The following is a 19,127-nucleotide window of genomic DNA, read 5'->3' as shown; positions in this document are numbered from 1 at the left end:
CGCCTATCTGTTCAAAACGATCGCCAAGAGCTGAGCGAAAGACGAGTAAATCGGGGTTTTGACACAGCAACCGGTTAATCTTTCTGGCCAAGAATGAACGTAACAGCACATTAAGGCAAATTTCATTTAGTTAGGGCCGTATTCCGAAGTTGAAAACGCTCTCACTTTGAGTCACAATTGTACATATAAGACTGAGACTATATGGTTTCTAGGAGTATACTTCTCTTTTAAGAAACACTCAAGAAAAAGCTGAGGCCTCTTCCCCCCCCCTCCCCCCTCTCCCCTCCCACTACCCTTTAGTAAGCCTTAAACGGACTTGTTGGCTTGGCACGACTTGTAGTGAGCACCCTTAGCCAGGTCATGTAGAACTTCCAAGAATGTGCCTTAAGGAACGAACTGATCAGGTATAAAGTCAGAATATGAATGTGAAATTAACCCGGACTTTAAAACCTGGAATGATAAGTTGCTGGCAAACTTATTACGATTTTGTAAGTAAAGTCAATTTACAAATGATTGCGTCGCTCGCGACCTATTTACAGGTAGAGCAGCAGTGTCTTTTGGAGTTCCTACTGTTGCACCTGATCGCATCGAGCGAGGAGAAAGCCACAGGGCCTTAATATGCCTTCTGAAATCTTTGCTCTGAAAACAGTAAATAATTGGATTGGCAGCCGAGTTTAACGAAACCAGAACCACTGTCGTCGTGTGTACTACATCACCGTGAGAATTCAAACCGTAGAAATCAAGAACGTAGGCAATGAGGTTTGGAAGCCAGCATACAGCGCACACAACTGTCACGGATAACACCATTTTCGTGACACGCTTGCGTGATCTGACCACTGCAAGCTGAGGGAGGTCCACAGGCTGTGATTTTCTCACCCAAAGCTGATAAACAACTCGGCTGTACAGAACGGACATGATGGTAACCGGCAGAATACCAATCATGATGAGCCATCCCAAGCTGTAAGCATTCATGTACCAACCAGGGGGCCAGTCCTCGTAGCAGAAATCTAAACTCGCGTCGTATTTAACGAGCAGAAACAAGGGAAGATTCCAGCAGATGGAAAATAACCAACAAGCTGGGATGATAAATTTGAGTTTTTTTTTCGAAATACGACGGTTCTCGTCATGGGGATACAGCACCGCAAAGTACCTTTCAAACGCAACTCCAATTAACGATACAACCGACACCACTCCCCCTGTCCACATAAGGTTCCCACCAGTGCATAATTTGCATAAGTACTCTCCAGTGAGGCCATTCGGATGGTTAAACGTATGGAGGAATATATATTGTGGTGCTATAAAGACGGCCACCATCATGTCAGCGCAGGCAAGGTTGATAAGCAAGAAGTTCATGGCAGTTCTCATCCGTCTGTTCCGCCAGACCACCAAGCAGACCGATGAATTGCCAACGAGGTTGACTGCCACGATCAGCGAAAACGCCGTGCGAAGACTGATTTGTGCCGCCTCAGAGTATGTAAACAAAGACATGGTGTACAGAAGATTCCAAACTTGACAGATAGGAAACCGCTCAGATCTGAAAACAAAGTTTCAAGATATCAACAGATCGTATCGATTGGCACATGTTTTATCTTTTCGTACTAAGAGCATAAATTTTGAGTGCATTGTATTAAAATCAGGCATTCCAAAATATCTCAAATATGTCTTTGCTTCTCCAAAAAATTAATATGTCTTTAACCTCACCACAGTTATTGTTTGACAATGGTTAGTGACTTTTATACTATGCAAATGTTGCCGAGGTTTAAGTTTCTACGATTCAAAGCTAGTCGTGTTTAACCAAAATTGATTCCACACCAGAAAAAAGGGGCGAGATTGTTATTAAGCAGAGGAGTTCTGGATAGAAAATCACTGCCCCTCTCGTTGCATCCGTTTCATAGCCTACATAAAATGCCTTTGCTTCTATTGAGAAAAAAAAAGTTAGCGTCTTTAACTTCACCATTGTTAAAGTTTAACATTGTTTATCTTAAAATCAGGTCTTTTAAGCTATGTCAAACATGTCTTTGCTTCCCCCCAAAAGAGAGTTTGTGTCTTTAACTTCACTATTGTTATTGTTTGACATTGGTTATTGACCTACCATGCAAATGTTGCTGAGGCCTTAGTTTCTACGATTTAGAGCTCGTCGCGTTTAAGCAAAATTGATTCCAAACCAAACAAAAAGCGCGAGACTGTTCTCAAGAAAAAAAGTTCGTGGAGGAAAATCAGTGGAACTCTTGTTGCTTCCGTTTCATCATCTACATAATTCCAAGTTTGACGGAAAAAAATATAATTTGGCACGATTCATTTGTCTATCTGCGTTTACACAACACCGAAAAAACTAAATAAAACCTAAGAACTTGAAAGAAACCACCAGCCACGGAAATAATTAGATAGCTGTACTTCGAAAAGGCTTTTCATTCATTGGAGAATTTAGGCTCAGCATGACATTCATGTCAAAATGCCAAAACTCCAAAATTGAAATTATTAGCCGCGTTTACTCTATGAGGTAAGAGCTTGATTTTTTCATTACCTGAGAGATGTGGATAACGTTATTCACTTTACATCACTGCACAAATCTTTTGCAAGTAGATGTGACCTGTAAAAAAAAAAACTTAAGTCAAATCCTTTGTACAAGGTTAAAAAAAAATAACAGCCAGGTTTGGCATCGAAGACTTCTAAGTTCAAACATGAAATTGAATGACTTATATCTTTTGACGTATGGCAATTTCTTCATCCTAAAACGTCAAACTCTGACTGCCAGTCAATTGAAATATGACAATTTCCTCTTCCGAACACTATAATTGCTAATCATGGCTCTCATTATTTGAACTGGGTGCAACAAAGTAAGACGCCACAATGTTAAGCTTTAAAGCCTTAAGGACTAAGACTGTGATAAAAAAAAAAAATGAAAAAAAAAAAAAACTCGATAATTAGCCTTCTCCCTTACTTCAACAGACCCTCCTCTTTTTCCTGTTTCCATTTTTGTTTTGTTGTTTTTTATTTATTCGTTCTCTCTTTTTTTCTCTTTTTTTTTGCTTTTCGTCTTTTATTGCTTACATTTCGTTTTGCCAAAGAATACCATACAAAGTACATCTCACTCGATAATGTGCAAAGAAGTTGAGGGCGATCGAAAACACGCTAACCCCACGATAATAATTGAATATAAATGAATTCCTGAAAAAAGGGCAGCTTTTAGTAAAACGGTCTTATCTGGAACCGTTCTGGCAAGTGGAAATTTCAATCTAACGTCCAAAAATTTGCGTTCGAGAGAAAAAGCACCACTTCAATTTTGTAGGCAATGATCATATTTTCCGGTGTAATTCTGGAAATCTCTTTACAAACGGAATGGATGTTTACCTTACACTACAACTTTCCTAAAATCGCAGATCGACTGACACACACCTTTTTCAGAAAGAATTATTTGTCAAAAGGCAGGGCGAAACCAATTTAGGCCTACTTGTTTGATTAAGGCGATTCGCTATTGACGGAAAAACGGAATCAAACACCGATGTAGCTTACAAAACTTTTTAAAGACTTCATTAACTCTCCCAGAAACTTGTAAGTTCGATATTCGATCCTAGTAAGCCCTGTTGATATAAAAATACTGCATATTTGCCTTTTAGAAAGAACTAAGGAAAATACGGAGTTAGGATTGAAATGACTCTGTTGATGATGTCGACGATTAGCATCAATGAAATCATAACTTATTTTAATCGGTTACCAAAAGGGGATGATCGTGTCGAACTCTTTTTCTTCGTCTAGATTTGAATCTCACGAATTGTGGACTGCAATTTTATCGTAAACAATTGTTCAATAGCCACCGTGAATTTATTTTCTAGGTAAACTGCTTTTGAAATCGCGCATCACTGAGCAAAATGAGATCAGTTTGTTTGCGAACTTAATTAAACGTAAGTATTTCACACACTACCTTTGAATAAGCTAGTAGAGTCTTTAGCTGTTGGCATTAACTGTTGTACGCTACTTTCGGTTGATAACTTTTTGTTTGCCTGCATATGCACTATGGGTCTCAGCTCAGTGGGGAATTTTTACCTCGTAAGCATAATATCCGTAATCTCTGTGTAAACGAATATTAGATCTCTCTTTCGTGGTTGAACGAATGGTGGCTTACGCATTACACAGCGATATGAAATCTAAACCTTAATCATTACCAAAATTAAGATCATAAAGCAGCCATATTGTAATATTACCTTAAATACGGTAATCAATTGCTCAAAATTGCATTTTATCAATTGAGAATCTCTCACTGAGTCTGCTGTGAGTAAGGCGTATATTTTTCTTTTCGTTTAACAATAAGATAAGATACCCTTGATGATGGATTTTTGGCACGGTTTTCAAGCTCTTTAATTACCTTTTTTTCACCAGTTTTAAAAGTCTTTCTTGTGTTTTCGTTTTAATTCTCGACAAACACTTCTTTCCCTATGCCGGCTTCTTTCTCGTAAAAGTTTCGAAAGGCATAATTATATTACTGTATTTATCAACATCGGTGGAATATATCCAACCCTTGGTCATGTATAATAGTTCAGTTATAGAATAGGGCACAAAATTATCGTTTGTTTTTTTGATCGCTATACTGTTAACAAGCCAAATACAAAAATATTTTTTCGCGTCATCTGTTATCTTTCCACACCAAGTAAAAACCTTATCTCTCCGTCGTCTGATAAATAAATTACCATTTACACGATGAGATTCTGGGAAGTTTACCATTGTAATGATAATTCAATCAGTTTTCCTTTTAAGAGGCAAAGCTATAATGACATGGCCTCATTATCAGTTTTATCTCCTGGATTGCACAGTACTGACAAGACGAAGCTCTAAATTTCTTAATAAGAATTGATGACACAGGAAATATAAAAGATAAATAAAAAGCACTTATAAAATACAGCTGGAATTTTCCACTTTCCCACAATGGTAATTTTAACTTGTTAGCCAGTGTCTTTGTTACAAAATAATTCGACGGCCATCAACTAAGTTGGTGATGTAAATTGTCCACCAGACAGGGTTTCAAAAGCTGACATTTCGAACAAAGTATCAGTGTTTCTGTTATTTGTTTTTAATATTAAATCTCAACAAGTTAGAGTAAACTCGAACTACACTTTTTTGCCCTTCGGTCCATTAATGATTATTCATGAATTAAAAGAGACATCTTAACGAGGGGTCACTGTGTCTTTTCATGGCGACAATCTTTTCAGTTAACACGCTAAAAGGTTGAGTATAAAGCTGAAGACCTTAACATCATCAGCTTAGAATGACAACGAACACAACGTTCATTCGTCGGTTGAACTTTTAAAAATGCTTGAAAAAGATGCATCAAAATACCTTTTTGAAACGAAGCTAAAGATAGTTTTGACACACCTCGTTAGCAGTGAGCCTAAAACAAGTTTTAACACTCACCTTTAACACTTCATCGCAAACCTGCTCAGGTGATTTTTCTTTTTTCCTTGTAAAACCTTCTCCTCCGTTGCCTTCGTTTTACCGTATTGGTCAGAATTTGGTCGATACTTGCCTTGGAATAAAGTTAAGAAAAAACGAATGAATAATTGAAATAAAATATCTCATGATATCAATGAAATCACCACAACTGAGTTTGATAAGTTGTCACCATGGCATTACCTTTATGTATTCTTTTCATTTGTCCAGTTTTAAACCTGTCGGATTGTGAACCTCACTTTTTGCTCTAGAGGTTCTCCTCTGTTGCCTTCCTTTTATCACATCAGTTAGAATTTGATCGGAGCTTTGTAGCGGCGTAAATTAAGCCTGTGGGTCTACTTAACCTTTCCTTTTTTGATGAAATCTAATGTTTAGATATTAGGGACGTTAGGACTTGCCAAAATTTTAGTTATTAAAACCAGAACCGTGCGAAATGTAGGCGTGGTCAAGGAACAGCTTAAAAGAGAAAATGATGTTCTCCACCTTGCCTTCCACTATGCCGACGTGGAATAGCCATTTCACTCTAGACACAAAATTTTATTAAAAAACGAAATATGAATTCAGGTTGAAAAGATATGGATGTTTCGAATCTCCTGTTTTATCCACTGATATTAAACATATCACCTTTTTTGATTAAACGAAATTAATAACCGAACAAGTAATGTGTGGCATGGCAACAGAATACTTTTAGAGCTGAAATTGTTTTCAACAGTTTTTTTTAATTAAGGAGATATTGGAAAGCTGAAAATGACCGTGTAGATAACTGCTTTTTTCACTTGCAGTTATCACACGCTTATTCCGTTGCTTCCTGTTGAGTGAATCTGTGCGGGAACAAAAAAGAAAACTGAGCCATGCAAGTAGAGTACCACCAAGTTATCCTTAGATAAAAACAAAAAAACTTGATGCCCTATTAAGGTCCCGTAGATAAGCTATCTGCTGTTGTTAAAATTGCATCAAAAGTTATTTGTTTTCAAATATCTTTAATCACAACATTACCTTTTGAAATTAGCACCTTACTAACGGGGATATCGACCCAATGTTAAAATGGTAAAAAGGTCTTCTTTAAAAGCACAAAGTCATGTCGGTATACCCGGTCACCATGGCGTCAATGTTAATGATCCTCAATGAATAGAACGTTTTAAGCGCACAGTAAATGTATCGTGTTTAGAATTCAAAAGTCAGAAGAAATTCTAGTTTTTCATTGATATTTATGTCATAAAAGCGCATCATAGGTGAAAATTTTCAAAGCAGTTTACATTTCTACCTAATGATATTAGCAGTATATTTTCGCTCCTGCTTCCGGATAAAGCACACAGAAACAAACCTTTTGTTTCTTAAGTTTTTCGATCTCAGACTAGTCAACTTTTAGGATACTCTAATGCTTAACAGTCATGAAGTCAAAAATCCAAATGGCTTTCTTGAGCTTGGGAAATTTTTCAGTTTTCCAAAATGTTCTCAAAGATAAAACCGTTAAATTTTTCAACAGGTAAATATTACCCAAGAGCATCGAATATTTATGATAAAATGTAATGAATTTTTTATGTGTTCTAAAATCACCTCCTTGCTCTTCCTATAAATATTGTTAGTTGCCTTTTTCAGTTTTCCAAAATGTTCTCAAAAGATGAAGCTGTTAAATTTTTCAACTTGATGGTACACAATACATATGAAATTGCACCTGTCAGTTTAAGGGTGTCTTTAATGGAAAAAAAGGCCAAACAAATTGTTTTAAGAGGTTATTATTGGGAAAAACTCTGCCAAGAAACCATTGACTCGAGACTTTTGTGACATCTTTTGTTGAACAACTTGCTTTTAATACTAATGAATGACAGTGAATGATACAAGCATATGTACAGTCAAAAAATATGTAAACATTTTCAAAGTTAATGTTTTAGAAACTTTAACTTACTTTTACTTTTAAAAAGTAGTAGTATTCTCCAGTCAAGCTACTGGACGTACAGACTGTGCGACTGTTTTTAAGATAATCATTGCTGAGATGAACACAAAAAACAAGTATTAACGAAAGTAAACTGCACATTGTAGCTGAGTGAGCCACACACAAGAGGGACTGCAGGAGTCACCATTGGATCTATAATTTAGTATTCATCGTTAGCATGAGTGACAGTAAACTAACTTATTATCAAGAGCTATATCAGAAGTAAAAACTGACCAATTCTAAAGATAGTTCCTAATAAAAACTGAAAAAAAATGTTTCTGTGCTTTTACATTATAAGTTCTTTCAGATCACTGGATTGTATTCCAAATTTGTCACAGGAAATTATATAGGTAATTGACAGTTTCCCTTGCCTGGAAAACACCTTGTTTTAGCCAATCAGCAATTCATATTACTGTTTTAAAAACATGTCCAACTCTGTGAAACGGTGTAGTTTATGAGGGTCTCACTTCTGAAAGCCCTCTCCAGCCCTATCTGTGACAAATTCCTTCTCAGCATTTTTTTGTTTCATGATACTGAGATATATAATTTTGATGATTAAAGAAACAAAGAGACATTAACTGGGTCTTGCCTCAGCTACAGGACAGCTAAACTCAGCCAGAGCTTGCACTCAGATTGCTTTCACAATTGGCATCCTGCATAAATTTACATATTTAAATGAGATATGTGTCTAAAGTAACCTACTAAAATGTAAATCTAGTCTAATATATATTTATGGTGCATTTGTAACATAAAATTAACCATAAAATTAACCTTTGTTCCCTGGCTAAACTTTTCTTACCTGTTAAAAATCATCAAATCGTAATTTAAATTATGGGTGTACTTATTTCTATTCTTTTCAAATCAATTAAGGCTGTTATGTAAGAATTAATAATTGTATCAAAGTGATGTCAGCATATACATTCAAGGATAAATTTGGTTCATTGTGCCATTCACTCCCAAGACTCCTTACTGTCTGGCATACAATTCTAATGATGTTAGTTCAGAGAATTTGGTACTGGATCAACTAGTATATCAGTGCTTTTTCTCTTTATTCTCAGCATCTGTCTCCTTGACATTATAATAAATTGTAAGGAGGAATTCTGTCTTCATAACTCATGGAGGTTAAATGTTTAAGAAATAATATCAAGCACTTTGAATTTTAGCCTTGTTATTTCAAACCAAATGGTAGTAAATGATTAAAATCAGCAATAGAACCTTTTATAAGCAGAATGTACATAAATAATAAAAACAAACAAGAAATTTAATATGTAACCAATTGGGATGATACCAGTGACTATCCAGAGCCCATCCCTTTCCCTGTCTCTCCATCTCTTACTCAGTTTCTAATTCCTGTGGAGAGTATGGTGGTGGTAACTCTGACACATCATAAGATGGTGGAGGGGTAAGTGGAGTTTGGTTGATGGATTGACCTGAAAGAATAAAAATTAATCAGGAAATCTATTTTAAGCTGCAGTTTTAGATGGCTGGGTGCAATCTTGACCCTTTTTTCATTTCTTTGGTATTGTATTAACCTTTTAATTAGGGATGGTTGACCAACATCTTTGTGGACCATCAATCACTGATTTCTAATTGCATGCCTTGACAAATAACAAATAATATCTTCCCAAGGAAAAGATATTGGAAACATTGTCAGTTGTCATGGTCAATTATCTCCTTTTTTGTGGCAAAACAGTTTTACATATGCAAAAGAACCACACTGGCTAGTGATTCCTTCAGATATTTCAAAAATTTTGAAGGTGCCCTGAAGAGTTATGGCTGTCTCACACAAACTCCTTTCAACAGCTCCACCTTCTGAATGGGACTTTTTTTAGGGAAGTATGATTCTATGCAAAGACTTCTCTTTTATTTTATTGGTTTGTGCCTATACTATTCTGTAAATTATTAGGAAATGTGTCAGTGAAGGCATAATAGAGCAAGTTTTCAGGTAAGGGTTTGGAAATAGGTCAGTAATTTTGTATTGGCATGAGACGGAAGTCAAGGCTGTGTGTATCATTCAGTACCAGGTTTTATAGGGAAGGGTTTCTTCAAGTTATTTGTCAAATTAAAGGTGAATGAAGTCTTCGGATTTTTTTTTTTTTTAAGGACAATGCATTCACATCACATTCTCATCTCTAAAGTTCATAAATTTATCTATTCCTTTACTGAGCACTAAACTTATCATTTTTCTTACGTAATCTATTTACAAAGATGATGCTATTGTCACATCACTGATCATGGCAGTATGCAGAACATGTCATATATGAACTTCGTAATGGGCCTCGCTCACCACAGAGTCTCTGTAGCTCAGTAACAGAGCATTGGAGTGCAGAATTGACCTCCCTCTTGGGGACTCAGAATTTTTTTTTTGTCCCACGCTTGTGATAAGACAGAAAACATATTTCTCTATATCAAGCTCTTTCTGCTCAATTGACTATGTTTGCTCTAGTGAAACAGGGTCTACTGAAAAGTTCCACTGCAAAAGTCCTGTCAAGCAAGATTACCTGGTTGTTGACCTTGTGTAGGTTCTATCTCATCTGGTGGAATTGGAGCCCCAGGATCTCCAGGTCCTGGTAAATTGTTTAAATCTACTTCACATGTATCTGGAGCTAAACCTGTTACCATAACAACAAGCTTTGGATCATCACATGGGGGAGATAAGCCTCCATCTAAACCAGGTGGTTCTGGGGGAGGTAGCTCTTTAAAACCTGCAAAGTAATAAATATTTTCTCCAATGGAGACAAAATGCCTGTGGTTCTTGAATATACATGTACTTGAACTGGACAGAGTGGGCTCACTTATGATTAGGCTCACACAGGTTAACAGATGGGAGCTTATGCTCTAAATTCTGTCACACTTGGCCACATCAATGCATAAGGTTTTCCTCAACTTAGGGACATGGATACATTAATCAATAAAAGAGCCCCTAATAAGTCAAAAACCTAGCATTTATTGCATCAGTAAACTCATTGAAAATTTTAAGCTTATGTCAATAATGGTAACACTGGACTGAGTGGAGTCCAATTCAAGGGAAATCAAGCCAAAATTTTTCGAGTAAATTTTGGTTACCATCAAACTTGGAAAAAAAGGAAGTGTTCTTAATAATGTGTCCCTTATTTAATCTTGGCTTAATAAACTCAGCTAAGTTGAAAAGAGAACTTGAACAGTCGTGTAATTTATTCCTAGTTTTAAAGGGATGATATCAGAATTTGATATCATTTTCACTAAATCAATTCATTGAGTACCAGCTATAGTTAATCAATTTAGATTAAAGCTTTAGAAGCGACACTTAACTACCACAAAAAAAATATTGCCTACTATAATCAGCTTATACGTTATAATTAAAACGGAAGTTTAAAATATGTTTAAATTTGTAAAGAGGCTTACTTCGCTCTTGTTTCTTCCTATCAAAAGTGGTGAGGATAATGTCTAATAAATATTCTTGTCCCTTGCACTTCTTCTGAATAGCAAAACACAACTGGTCAAAAGCAGTGGGACCTTTATCGCCCAGAATGTCCAAGAATTTTGCTCGTTTCTTGGTTGGAGTTCTCTCTGCTTCAATTTCATCGCAGTCCGCTCGATCAAATACTCGCTTAGACCTCAGATAGTCCAAAGTTTTCTCATATTGCAATTTGTCAACAAGCAGCTCCCTCAGTTCTATCAAAACTTCATTTTTTAAGGACCAGTACACTTCAGACTCTAAAGCGGAAGTCATAACGTTGAACGCCATGTTGGAATGTTGAGAAAGCATTCGGAATCAAGGTATACACGACATACTTATAGCTTTCTGATGATATCCGCAGCGTGATCTTACCGAAGACTCATAAGTAAAGATGGCGGAAATGAAGGCGGAATGCGCCAAGTATTAGTGACTGTGAGACTTGAGTTGATTTTCTGGGAACTTTGAATAATGGGCTTACCAAATCTAACCGCAGAGGAGGAATACCTTCTTAGAAAGTTCGCTTTGTTGAAGAAAAGGGTATGACATCTAGCTCCAGTCCCATATATTTAAAGAGATTCTCATTGATTTGAAATTAAAGGATCTCAGTCTGAGGGCGAAGGTGCTTTATTTCATTCCAGAAAAAGGCACTGCAAAAGTCTAAAGAAAAAGTCGAAAATCCCAGCAGTATCAAGCCGGGTACGAAGCGTGGTAAGAGATTCAACATAAAGCTTTGATACTGTGTGTGATCAGGAAGTTAAATGACTTAGGTCGAGTTTAATTTTGAGACAACCTCATAATCTGAATCTTTTAGGGGTCTATCGCCAGTCTTTCGAAAGCCCCAGTAACTGAACAGGTCCATAGTCATATTTTTGAATCAAAATTTAAAGAATTAAGAAGCAGGTTCTGGCGCTTTAACCAGTTAATTTTGTTTCTTTAGCTAAAAGTTTTATTGTATGATTTTCAAGACTTCTGAAACCCTATCTAGATCTTAAATGAAAACAAAACAGCTTTGCAGGCCTGTAAAGTTAACGGAACCTTTTATGGAATGGGCCCCAGGTGTCCTAGGTCTCAATATGTAAGGTCCAGGTTTTTTAACCAGGTTTTTTAACGGAACCTTTTATGGAATGGGCCCCAGGTGTCCTAGGTCTCAATATGTAAGGTCCAGGTTTTTCATTACCAGGTGTTTATTAGTTGTGGTAGCCTCTGGTGTTAATTATCAGGGAGGCCTATTTATACGTGTATACAATTATTATTATAGTTTTCAAATTAATGTCTCTCTTGGTGCAAAATGTAACCTCTATCGATTTATTTTAAGTGTGTGAGGTTAAAGTTTATCCCCCAAATTGTCAAATAAAAATAGTTTTGGAAATTTTTTCATTCCAGATGCTCCAGCAGAAATTAGCCATGATCCACAGGATGCAAAAGAGATTGCCAAGAAGCTGATTGCCTCAGGGGTATGTTAAATGTACTTTACATCTGTTTCACCTCTAACTGGAAGGCCATGAGGGGGAAAGCTGTCAAAGACTAGCAGTAATTGAAACTTCATCATCAGTACAATTAATTAGTCTGAATCCTACATCATAGGACAAATGATCGAACCTTTATTTATCTATAGAAACCATGATTAACAACAGCATTTTCTATAAAATTTTGTTTACCTTAATCCTTTCTCTGGAATATAAATAACAATACAAATTTGTGATTCCTTAGTACCCTCAACCACTCTATGAATTCTAGGTTTATTTCCACCTGCCATCAGTCTGATAATTTTTTGAATACTGTTCACAAGTTGCCAGTAATTGGAATTCTCCTCTTAATCAAGGAAGTGAAGATTAAAAAAGATCCTGTCCATAGGGAGTTCAAAAGGGCTAAAGTAGGAGAAAGAAGACAGAAGGTAAGATAAATTTTAAAGATCATTTTAAACTAACATTATAAACAATAGGGAGCAGGGATAGCACAGTGGTGAAAGTGTTTGCCTCCCACCAATGTGGCCTGGGTTTGATTCCTTGAGTTGGCTTTACATGTAGGATTTTCTCTGGTTTTCTTCCCTCCACAAACACAATACTCCAAATTCTAGTTCAATCTGGAAACAATGGACGAGAAGAGGCACTTAGTGAAATCTCCATTGTTAAATTCCCATTTTTTAAAAACATCTATTATTGACTTGTAGAGTACATTTCAAACTGTTTATTACTAGGTTTTACCCTTTTAAAGTGTTGGTGTTGAATGACGCACTCACCTGAAGGCCTAGGTATTACAAGTTAGGTTAACTATGTACAGTGTATGAGAATACCACGAGGCAAGTGTAAACTTGTGTTAACATACAGTATGTTTTGCTAATTGTTCATTTTGATTTTTTGATCAATATAGGATTTCTTACAGCAACCAGCATCCAACAGGAATGAGCAGCAGGTAAATATTGCTCAAGAGTATCGAATATTTATGATGAAATGTATTTTATCTTTTATGTGTTCCAAAATCACCTTGTTGCTCTCCCTTCAAATGTTTTTAGTTACCTTTAGTCCATGTTAGGGGTTTAAACCTTGACGAAAAGGTCCACAAATTTTACAGTCTTCAAACAGGTCATCTCTCAAGAGTGAACTTTAAAAATTGGTTGAACTGTTGTGGTTCTGAGTACTGTGGAATTTTTCGCAACGAAGCTATCTTTGGCATAAATGTCAATCATTTCATTAATTTTTATCTTTAGTGACTAGATGACTAGCTGATTTGATGAAATGAATTAGACCTTAACTTTTCACTTTTACCATGTAAGAGATGTATATTATGTAATACATGATCCATGTTCTGTTTTGCTATAGGCACGTGCTGAAGCAATAAGAAATTTATATCACGAAAGGTAAGAATTTGAGGCAATTATAACTGTATAAGTGGCATATACTCCATCTTTTTTAGGTCCTTTGAAACTTTCTATTTAGGTTTTTCTGGGCAATTTTTATTGTACACTGCTCTTTCAGAACTATTTATGCAAATGGTTGCTCAGCTTTAACCCTTTAACGCCCAATATTTCATTTATCTAGTATTTCTCATTACTGTCTACCATACAATTTGTGATGTTAGTTTGGAGAATTTGGAATTGGATCAACCATCCATCCCCTAATTGATATTTTTCTTTATTTTTATTACTTATCTGCTTTATGTTATACTGATAATGTAAGGAGAGATTCTCTCTTGGTCATTAGTAGGACTTAAAGGGTTAAGTACTCTGTGAGTACCTGTAGCAATGTTGTCATTGAAATGTTTGTTATATTTTTGTTTTTTTCTTTTTTGGTTTTGATTAGCTTTATACCTTCTTCTACCTCACAGAACAAGCGCTTCTCAGGAGGTATATGTTTGACTTTAACTTCTCTTTATGAATGTTTGTTTTGTTTATCTTTGTGCCTGCCTTCTTTGGTTGTCTGTTTGTCTGAAGGTTGATTAGTCTGTCACTCTACCTGCCATCTGACAATGTGATACTACATATACTGTATACTCACATGGCTGTTTTCGTGTTTGTCTTCTTGTCTAATGATGCATGTCTATTTGTATTCTGTTAGCCAATTTGATCAACAATCCTTTTGAAACTTGGTTATCAGTTAAGTATCTTGCAGCTTGGTTAGTCTAAGTGTTCTGCAAATTTTCTTTATTGAAAAATCTTGTTTACCAAGGATACTATTCATTATATACTTGTGTATAATAAAGTATTGCAATCCCTTTTCTTGAATCATTTTCAATTTAGGACAAGGGTCAGGTAGAAGAAGTTGGTCAGATGATCAATCAAGAAAGGTAAAAACAGGCTGATGGCTTAAAATATCATGCCATCAAGGACTGGCTTTGTTTCTGTATCAAAATTGGTCAATTTTTTTTAAAGGTGTACATGTAGAAAGTTTGAGACAAGGTTCATTTTTATCTTGTTCTGTGATGATACGCAATAAAATTTGAGATCTTAAAGTGCATCCATATAATTATGTATATAATTATAAGACTGTCCTCACCACAAGGTGCTGGAATTTAAAATCAACAATTTCTGAGGTACCCAGGAGTATATTATTACTTAACAGCAGTAGACAACTACTGTGGCACAGGAAAGCCATTTTAGATGTAGCTTTTTTTACAATTGGTTTATTGTTATTTTGCTATCACAGTCACACTTTGCATGTTGACTGTTTGTATTGCATCCCACAGGGAAACACAATCTATGTCAATGGATATGGATTAACAGAAAAAATCCTCCAGGAAGAGTTCACTAAATTTGGTGAGGTTACATGTAACTCCTAAACCCCTAAGAGTTACTTACATCTAATTTCTTCTTGCATCATCACCCCTGAATCACACATTTTGGTCATGAGAATAATGCCAATGATCATCAACTTAAGAGACCCTTGACTGTCAAACAGATTTAAACTTAATATGTAAAGTTACATTTGAAGCTCTCCCCCTCTTCCAGCTTGATCCAAGGGAAAAAATAGGAAAAACTTAGCTACAGAAACTTATTTGCTGATTTTTAATATTTTATGTTTGGTGAGCTAAGCTGGAAACTACACTAAAAGGGACCACTCAATGAGTCATATTCCAAGTTCATGATGGTATATGAGTTTTCAATTCCCCATGTTTGGGTCATGTCACTTCCATCATGTGTAATTCATGCAAATTGGAACCACTTATTTATTCTAGAACATGTAGGACAATGACAGGTATGCAAACCTAAAACAACACTATTTACAAACAACACCAGTGCCACTGCTACCACTGACATGGTTATGTTATGCCATATTTCCTCCTTCCATTGGACAAACTGGTAAATCTTCGTAACTTGCAATGTTTTCAACCTTTCTGATTCTTCATCCACTTAACTTTGCTTCCACTACCCAACCAAGCACACAAAGTGTTGATGTTGTTGGCCAGCCAAGCTATTGTACTGCTTATTTAACACCAATATGCTTACAAGAGTTTATTATAATTACAACTGAAGGAAACTAATTGTGCCAAAGCCAGACAGGAAAACCCTTAAAAACTAGGAGGTGGTGAAAATGGGGAACATGTACCCCCAACCAACCAAGGCAGTGGTGCTACCCTTGGGGTTTTAGAGTATGCTTTGAATAACATGATGTACACAAGTAGATAACAGTTACTGAAGGAAGTATGCAAGTACAGATCTAAGTAAAACCTGATGTAAACATGACAATATTTCAGGAAAAATAAAAAACTAAATAAATAAATTTAAATGAAAACAAAACTGGCAAAATATTAGCTTATGCTAATTATAATTGTCACAAATTACATTTTTAGATGAGGGCCCAGGTAGTGGCATATAATTTCCTGGTGCAGAAATGAACATTGTGTTGGCTAGATCCCCTTCTTAGCCAATTGATATTACATGATTCTGAAATTTTTGTGCTACTCACTCTAACATGTAAGTGGCAAATTGGCTTTGCCCAAGATTGAACAGCAGCTTTTATAGAGTTGTGGTAAACGAGTATATAAGTGCCATTAATTCTTGCAAAATGAACCCAACTTGTTTTTCAATCAACTGTTAGCAGGAACATAACCCTTTTTTTTCGTTTTAGTAATTCTTTCTATTTCTCTTTTCAGGTAAGGTTCAACATGTTAACTTTGAAAGAGAAAAGAGGTACAATTGTGTACTTATCTGTCACATCAGTCATTTTGAGTAAAAAAAAGATCAGTTTTAATTTGATTTCCTTGATTTCATCTAACACAACTGATCTCGATTATGACAACTGTTTTTCAAAGCATTTTCCGTCATATTTCTGCCTCCTCTTTATCCTTTAACACCTGTAACTTGGCTAAGGGACTGGTCATTACTTATTGCCTGTAGAGGGGATCGGAGGATTTTGGTTGTTGCACAATAAATTTTACCTGACCCCCATCACACAAAGTGCTATTAGTGTTCTAATGATCCCCACTCATTGGCAGTTGTAATTTTCATGATTTCCCCTCCCATGGCAGCTGAGGCTATGTGCAAATACCAATGTTAAAAATCTATGCTGGTGGTACAAAGTTAAAGCCTATCACTTTTAAAAAGGACTTTTACCATTGTTATTTCAATTCTATCTTGAAGTTCTCATTTGATGTTACTCTGAAAAGTTGTCTCTAATGGTTTTTTCTTCTATCTTCATAGCCAAGGTTTTGTTACACTAGACTCCTGTGAAGCAGCTGAAAAAGCAGTTGATGAGGTATGCAGAGGAGAGAAAAGCACATTACTGTCGCTAGTGACCTTGACCCTTTCAATTCCAAGATCTCATTAGTAGTTTTCTTTACTGTCTTCCTATTATGTTAGTGCAGACAATTTGGTATTGAATCAGCTATTAATCCCCTAATTTATGTTTTATTATTGTAGTAGATATTTTTCTTCATTCTCATAACTTGTCTTGTTTTTGAGAGAGAGAAATCCAATTATGTGTGTATCTAAGTGATTTTAATTTCACTGACTGCTGGGAAGCCTAACATGATTTTAAACAAGGTGACAAAGCCAGAGAAACGAGTGGATATTTACTTTTGACAAAACTAACCTTTTCACTCTACACGGCGGCCTTCAAAACTTGCAAAATTAGCCGGTAACATGGGAAAGTTGATTTTCAAGGTCTCCCTTTTTTTTCAGATGAATGGTATGATGGTGTCTGGTGTGCATATCAAAGTAGCTTTTTCGAGGAGGCAACCCAACATGGGAGACACACAAGGATATCGAAGACCTGGTCTGGGAAGCAGAGGTTAGATTTGTCACAATTAACTAAGGTTCTTTTTTTAAAAAGACGTTAATTGTTTCATTTTGTGGCAATCCAATGAGTCTATATTTTGATCAAAGGGGGTAAGCTTCTAAAGAAACTGTGGTGCTGCATCGGTAGGAGAGTATAGCAGGTAATTTAGTGTTAACAACTGAGTTGAAAACGTAAATTGGCCTCAGTTAAGAAATAGCTGACGGCGTTTCGAGCGTTCTCCGTTCATCAGAGCGATTGAAAGAATTGTGGGTTGTGTGTGGGTTTATATGCGGAAAATGGAGCTACGCTATTGGTGGGAATAATTGGCGACGAGCAAACAAGAATAAATTAGTTGAACGAGAAGCGCTCGTTGACACCGTGGGGATTAAAAGTGCCGATTTGGAAGGAAAATTAGATGTAAGGAAAGGCCGCAAACTTTCCTTACATCTAGGCTGTTCAGAAAGCTGCAAAACACTAGAACAAAAATTTATCTTCCAAATCGGCACCTGGTTCATATGCGTTAGGCGATTTGCGTAAGTTGCGTGAGACCTAATGGTCAGATCAGAAATGTGTCGAAAGCGTCCTGTGATTTCGATGGTTCCTTTTTTATATTTTGCAGATTCAAGAGGGCACAGTTCAGGTTTACAGTCGCGAGAAGCTAGAGAAATTGTTTCATACGACGACCTTTAGTGTTAAATTACATCAATAGTGATATTCGATAACGAATAGCTGCTGTACCTATTCCGAGTGGCAGTTCATAATTTTTCAACCATGATAAGTATATGAAACCGTTAAAAGGGCTGATGCAAATATTTCGACTTAGTCGTTTGGGTCTATTATCCACTTTGGCTTATTTTCTAGCGAACAGAATTTTACCTACAACCTTTGAAATAATAGTTCACTGAAAAGCATTAGCTCTTCAGATTTGATATAGACAGCGTGAGCCTTTTTTTCATATCATCGTCTTGAACGCCCCGGTGGTTCCAAACAGTACCTAAGCGGTTAAGCCTTTTTCACTATCGAGCTCTCTGTAGGGCATCGGAGCGCGAGGTCTGACCTTTCAACTGCTCTAGGGTACACAGTCTTTTTCCGCGTCCCAAGCTCGTAACAGAGCAAATACAATTCTCTTAAGAGGTTCAAAAGTTTGCGCACCAGATAGAGAATTAGACTGTAACATGTATTATAGGTTATCAAGATGTCTGTAAAGAACCTTTAAATTATATATTTAATAAAAGCTTTAACGGACAAGTAACTGAAATTAGTGTGGATGTTAATATCACCACGAAGACTCTCCTGTAACTGCCTACATCTCTGAATAACTTTGAATGGCCTCCCTGGGCGTTCTATTCACCGACTGGAGTTTTCCCAATTAGTGTAAGGGAAAGGTTTTGAGAAAATTTCTTTAGGCGAGTGAAATTTTTTTCAAGTCTTTCTCTGTGTCATTTCATGGTGATTGTGGGTTCTTAGAAAATCCATACTTTGTATGTTCTCTTAACTCTCTACACCCTAACATCAGTATGATCATTCTCCAAACTGTTCTCTATACATTTCCTAAGGTGCTGACAAGGAGAATTTCTTCAACAATCAAGAGTCTCTTTAG

General features: G+C 36.3%; 3 protein-coding genes across 3 annotated transcripts; 1 reads left to right on the top strand and 2 right to left on the bottom strand.

The window, feature by feature from the left end:
- Positions 1–354: 354 nt before the first annotated feature.
- On the bottom strand, positions 355–5,521 carry LOC113677168 (QRFP-like peptide receptor). Its single transcript, XM_089203914.1, has 3 exons — positions 5,407–5,521; positions 2,525–2,590; positions 355–1,534 (listed from the first exon to the last, which is right to left on the bottom strand). The coding sequence occupies exon 3, from the start codon at positions 1,486–1,488 to the stop codon at positions 499–501; it is 990 nt and encodes a 329-aa protein (XP_089060040.1). The 5' UTR covers positions 1,489–1,534; positions 2,525–2,590; positions 5,407–5,521; the 3' UTR covers positions 355–498.
- Positions 5,522–7,231: 1,710 nt separating this feature from the next.
- On the bottom strand, positions 7,232–11,169 carry LOC113677169 (uncharacterized). The gene is made up of 3 exons (XM_027193931.2): positions 10,760–11,169; positions 9,877–10,080; positions 7,232–8,805 (listed from the first exon to the last, which is right to left on the bottom strand). Exons 1-3 carry the CDS (start codon positions 11,121–11,123, stop codon positions 8,708–8,710), a joined length of 666 nt encoding a protein of 221 aa, XP_027049732.2. The 5' UTR covers positions 11,124–11,169; the 3' UTR covers positions 7,232–8,707.
- A 12-nt stretch (positions 11,170–11,181) lies between these two features.
- Positions 11,182–18,785, top strand: LOC113677161 (negative elongation factor E). The gene is made up of 13 exons (XM_089203915.1): positions 11,182–11,351; positions 11,453–11,522; positions 12,198–12,268; positions 12,637–12,708; positions 13,185–13,226; positions 13,634–13,671; positions 14,114–14,157; positions 14,551–14,597; positions 14,997–15,066; positions 16,404–16,440; positions 16,951–17,005; positions 17,431–17,539; positions 18,147–18,785. The coding sequence occupies exons 1-13, from the start codon at positions 11,283–11,285 to the stop codon at positions 18,215–18,217; spliced, it is 795 nt and encodes a 264-aa protein (XP_089060041.1). The 5' UTR covers positions 11,182–11,282; the 3' UTR covers positions 18,218–18,785.
- Positions 18,786–19,127: the final 342 nt, after the last annotated feature.

Source organism: Pocillopora damicornis, chromosome 4, assembly GCF_964200805.1.
Source record: "Pocillopora damicornis chromosome 4, jaPocDami1.2, whole genome shotgun sequence".
Taxonomy (NCBI): domain Eukaryota; kingdom Metazoa; phylum Cnidaria; class Anthozoa; order Scleractinia; family Pocilloporidae; genus Pocillopora; species Pocillopora damicornis.
Note: the sequence above shows the minus strand (reverse complement) of the source record. Positions and strands in the feature narration are given on the sequence as shown.

What these genes read in the sequence shown, in the direction of transcription:
- LOC113677168 (XM_089203914.1), bottom strand. Translation starts at nt 1,488, where the DNA reads ATGTCTTTGTTTACATACTCTGAGGCGGCACAAATCAGTCTTCGCACG.
- LOC113677161 (XM_089203915.1), top strand. Translation starts at nt 11,283, where the DNA reads ATGGGCTTACCAAATCTAACCGCAGAGGAGGAATACCTTCTTAGAAAG. An exon ending in AGAAATTTATATCACGAAAG is followed by an intron (nt 13,672 to 14,113) that starts GTAAGAATTTGA and finishes GGTTTTGATTAG; the next exon opens with CTTTATACCTTCTTCTACCT. An exon ending in CTGAAAAAGCAGTTGATGAG is followed by an intron (nt 17,006 to 17,430) that starts GTATGCAGAGGA and finishes CTTTTTTTTCAG; the next exon opens with ATGAATGGTATGATGGTGTC.
- LOC113677169 (XM_027193931.2), bottom strand. Translation starts at nt 11,123, where the DNA reads ATGCTTTCTCAACATTCCAACATGGCGTTCAACGTTATGACTTCCGCT. An exon ending in TAGGAAGAAACAAGAGCGAA is followed by an intron (nt 10,081 to 10,759) that starts GTAAGCCTCTTT and finishes ATTACTTTGCAG; the next exon opens with GTTTTAAAGAGCTACCTCCC. An exon ending in TACACAAGGTCAACAACCAG is followed by an intron (nt 8,806 to 9,876) that starts GTAATCTTGCTT and finishes TTATTCTTTCAG; the next exon opens with GTCAATCCATCAACCAAACT.